The following is a 4,378-nucleotide window of genomic DNA, read 5'->3' on the forward strand; positions in this document are numbered from 1 at the left end:
GCCAGTGCGGGTTACTGAAAGGCTGGGGGGAGCATCGCAGTAGAAATGGCACTTAAGTGTTTATGCTTTGTGTCCAGATCCAAAGCCATCAGATTGTAACCATGAATTCCCACGCCATCACCACCCCAGGGAGGGAGGGTGCGGGAAGGGAGGTCTGTGCGTTCTGTTCTAAGACCTCACTCGTGTCGTTGTCCAGGCCGTTAAGTCTAAGACGGGTCCGGGGGAGCATCTCCGCAACTCCCTGTGGCACACCGGGGACACCAGCGACCAGGTCAGGCTGCTGTGGAAGGACTCCAGGAACGTGGGCTGGAAGGACAAGGTGTCCTACCGCTGGTTCCTGCAGCACCGGCCCCAGGTGGGCTACATCAGGTAGGTGCAGCGCCCCCTCCTCCCCGTGCACTTGAAGTAAAGCGCATCCTCCTCCTGCATGGCGGAGCCTCCGCTTCCCTGAGCCGAGGGTCCCCGAGGACACGCTGGGACCTCAGGCTCCCAGAAAAGAGGTGGGAGGACGACACCCGGCTCAGACTGACCGCCTGGATGGTAGGGCCAAACTGGGGGTAGAAGGACCTTCTGTGGGGGAGGCCTTGGTACCGGGGCACGGGAACGGTGATTCCCCTCTGCCGTGCTGACCCGTGTGAGGTGAGACGTGCACTGACTCTCCCATCCGCATCCCCATGAGGTCCCTCTGGGCCCTGTATCATCACTTACCCACAAACATTTCACGCTGCAGCGAGTCCCTCACAGTGTGATAAACTCCACGAGGGCAGCACCCATGTCATTTTATCTTGGTCTCCCCAGTGCCTGACACAGTGACGGCGTGTCCCACCCTCGGCATGAACTGACCCTCATGTGAGCTGATGTAATCTGCCTTATTTCCCTGTAGGACTATTTAAAAAAACAACTGTTCTGAGAAGCTAGGATGCCTTAGCACTACATCTTTGAAATTTAGTCGGTGTACTTTTCTCTCTCATTCCTCAAACTTACAGATCAACACCCATGCCAGCTTATGTAGCACTTTTAGGAAGGGTGCTGCTTGCTTTCTGCTGACCGGGGGCAAGGAAGCTGCTGAGTGGAAAAAAGCGAATCATGAGGGCTAGTTCATATTTTGTCCTTCTTTGAGACATTACATCAAATGTAATCTGTCTCACAGTACGATGATCATGTTCTCAGCCCTGTTAAGCTTAATGCCCCTTTTTTATGACATATTTTGAAATGCCCCCTCTGCGTCCCAAAATGAAATCATAGAAAATATAACCTGCCTGCACATATTAGAGAGTCAATCTGATCCCTAATAGAGAAATAATAATTTATAACAAAATCGTGTAAATGCTTGGACACAACCACACCCAACACAAAATGAGACAGACACTGGCACCTGTGCCTAGAATCACTGCAGAGGCGATGTCCTACTACAGATTGGTGTGTTGTGGACCCAACAGTGGTATTGCCAGTGGTGATGTGACTTTCTAAAATGGTGAACAGCTACAGAGAAGGACAAATATTGTATGACATCGCTTACTTGTGGAACCTAAAAGGTACAAATGAACTGATTTACAAAACAGAAATAGAGTCACAGATGTAGAAAACAATCTATGGTTATGGGGGGCGGGGAAGGGATAAATCAGGAGGTTGGGATTGACATATACACACTACTGTATATAAAATGCATAACTAATAAGGACCTACTGTATAGCACAGGGAACTCAATATTCTGTAATGGCCCATGTGGGAATAGAATCTAAAACAGTGGATATATGTATATGTATAACTGATTCACTTTGCTGTACGGCAGAAAGTAACACAACATTGTAAGTCAACTATACTCCAATAAAATAAGTAAATAGTGAACAGCTTAATTTTTAAACAAAACAAAGTACAGTTGACCTTTGAACAATTCAGGGGATCAGGACCCCGCCATAGATAAACATCCGCAGATGCTCAAGTCCCATAGTCGGCCTTCCGTATCAGCGGCTCAGTATCTGCAGAGTCAACCACCTGTAGATCACATAATAAAGTAGTATTTGGGAAAAATCCACATATAAGTGGACGCATGCAGTTCAAGCCTATGTTGTTTCAGGGTCAACTGTACTCAGTTTCTCAATTTACCCTGGAAAATCAGTTAATACCAGTGCAAAAACTACTTGATGTTCACAAGTGAGAGAGAGAGAGTTAGGTTCTAAGCCCAGATAAACAGTCTCTTCACCTACCCAGGGGTCTGGAGGAGCACCCCAAAAGCGTCTGGATGCAGGACAAGTTTTGATTTTTGTCCCCAGGGCCTTGTAAGCTACCCATCACCCCTGGCCTCTGTCACTAAATGCCATGGTGACAGCTCAAAATGCTCCCACAAATTTCTAAAACCCTGCTCAGGGAGTGCTGTCCCTCCCGAGGAGAATCATTGCTCTGGGATTCCACCAAATGTTACCAGTTCGACCTAGAGAAAAGCAGTGGTTTTCAAGCATGAGGCCTGGACAAGGTAACTCACTGAACAGTGAAGTCACAAAGCCTCTTGGTCCTGAGTCGTACGTATTGTGATTTCTCTTTAACTCATCAGCGAGTACCCATCGAGTTGAACTCGCTGCCCAGCATCATGCTAGGCCTTTGGAGAGACGGAAGTGGGGAGATGTAGGCAGGTGGTCCCTGACCTCATGGAGCTTCCAGTCTCGTAGGGGAAGGGGGACACAGCAGCGGTCCTGAGTCGTACGTATTGTGATTTCTCTTTAACTCATCAGCGAGTACCCATCGAGTTGAACTCGCTGCCCAGCATCATGCTAGGCCTTTGGAGAGACGGAAGTGGGGAGATGTAGGCAGGTGGTCCCTGACCTCATGGAGCTTCCAGTCTCGGAGGGAAAGGGGAACACAGCAGCGGGAGCACGATCCAGGTCTGTGAAAAGTGGAGTATGAAACAGAGCAAAGACGCAGGTGGATAAGAAGTGGGACCCCCTAGGTCTTATGACAGGCGCTTCCCCCAACCTTGGTTGGAGACCCGCTCATGGAGACCCGCTCTGGCTGTGTTGTCTGCAGGGTGCAGTTTTATGAGGGCTCCGAGTTGGTGGCTGACTCGGGGGTCACCATAGACACCACCATGCGTGGAGGCCGGCTCGGCGTGTTCTGCTTCTCCCAGGAAAACATCATTTGGTCCAACCTCAAATATCGCTGCAATGGTAACGTACATTCTTGTCACTGCTTACTATTACTACTAGAAAAAAAATCAAATAATGCCACCCTATTGTATAGCACACATCCCTTCCAGAAGCCACAAGCTCATGCCACATATTCCCGAAACCTGAGAATCCCTGTGTCATCCAAGTAAAAGGTAGAGCTCATTTTTCCTATTTGATAGATGAGGAAATTGAGCCCCAGAGAATTAAACTGCTTGGCTTAGGACGTGGGTTCAGTGAGAGATTCAGGCAGGTTTAATTGACAGGCAGCCTTCACTTTCATACAGCTCACACATAATCATAAACTCAAAATCCATTCTGCGTGCAAATTTTCTTTAGGCCTGTGAATGAGCACTCCTGGGCTTTAAGCCAACAATTTGCAAAGCAGCCGGCGGTAGAAAATGGCTGCCGGGGGTGTGGCGTGAAGTGGTGTCTTTGGGGGCCTGCTGGGTGGGCTGACAGCAACCCCTACAGGATGCCTCCCAGCGTGAGATGCACCAGGATGCAGGCTGGAGGGCGCCTTCCTAATCCCCCTGTGCCTGTTCTCCTTTGCAGACACCATCCCAGAGGACTTCCAAGAATTTCAAACCCAGAGTTTCGATCGCCTGGATAACTAAACCAAAGAAACAATCCGTGACTGCTTTTCCAAACACTGAAACCACATATTTTTTAACCTCCTACAACTTTCTTTATATACACTGTGGCTTTCTTTTGCCCACCCAAATATACCAAACTTTTTATATGAATGTAGCAATAAAGAAGAGAATTTCTAAAAAACTGTGTCACCCAGACATTGCTTGCACGTGGCTCAGGCTTTGATGATGTGTGTGCCGTTCTCTGTGGTGTCCACGTTCAACTTGCCAGGGGGATCTTTGTTCCTCAGACGTGAGACTGAGCGCGTACATCAGTCAAAAGGCTCAGGCCAGAGGTCTCATCTTGCGTCTCTCCAGTTAGCTTCACACAGAAGCCTAACAGTTCCGTGCTCACCTCAGCAGCCTCCTTATTCTGGGTAAGAAGCCTCAGAAACACTGCTCAGGGACACCTTTCCTATGAAGACTTTTCCTGACCCATCCTGGGGCAGATTTGTCCAGTTCCTTCTGTTACCCTCCCCACCTCACACACACACACACACACACACACACCTTCTGCCCAGACTTCTATGCCAGCACTTTCAACACGGTTATTGTGCTTATTTATATATTTGGCTCCCTCTAGTGGAA

General features: G+C 48.8%; 1 protein-coding gene across 1 annotated transcript in view; it reads left to right on the forward strand.

Annotated features, from left to right (window-relative positions):
• The window catches only part of THBS4 (thrombospondin 4), a 58,471-nt gene extending 54,536 nt beyond the window's left edge, over positions 1 to 3,935 (forward strand). The window contains exons 20-22 of the mRNA XM_007471975.1: positions 197 to 369; positions 3,022 to 3,161; positions 3,714 to 3,935. Coding sequence (XP_007472037.1) covers positions 197 to 369; positions 3,022 to 3,161; positions 3,714 to 3,775 — 375 coding nt within the window. The 3' untranslated portion in view covers positions 3,776 to 3,935. The remainder of the gene's footprint in view (positions 1 to 196; positions 370 to 3,021; positions 3,162 to 3,713) is intronic.
• The last annotated feature ends 443 nt before the right edge of the window (positions 3,936 to 4,378 follow it).

The sequence above is a fragment of the Lipotes vexillifer genome, unplaced genomic scaffold, assembly GCF_000442215.2.
Source record: "Lipotes vexillifer unplaced genomic scaffold, Lipotes_vexillifer_v1.1 scaffold83, whole genome shotgun sequence".
Taxonomy (NCBI): domain Eukaryota; kingdom Metazoa; phylum Chordata; class Mammalia; order Artiodactyla; family Lipotidae; genus Lipotes; species Lipotes vexillifer.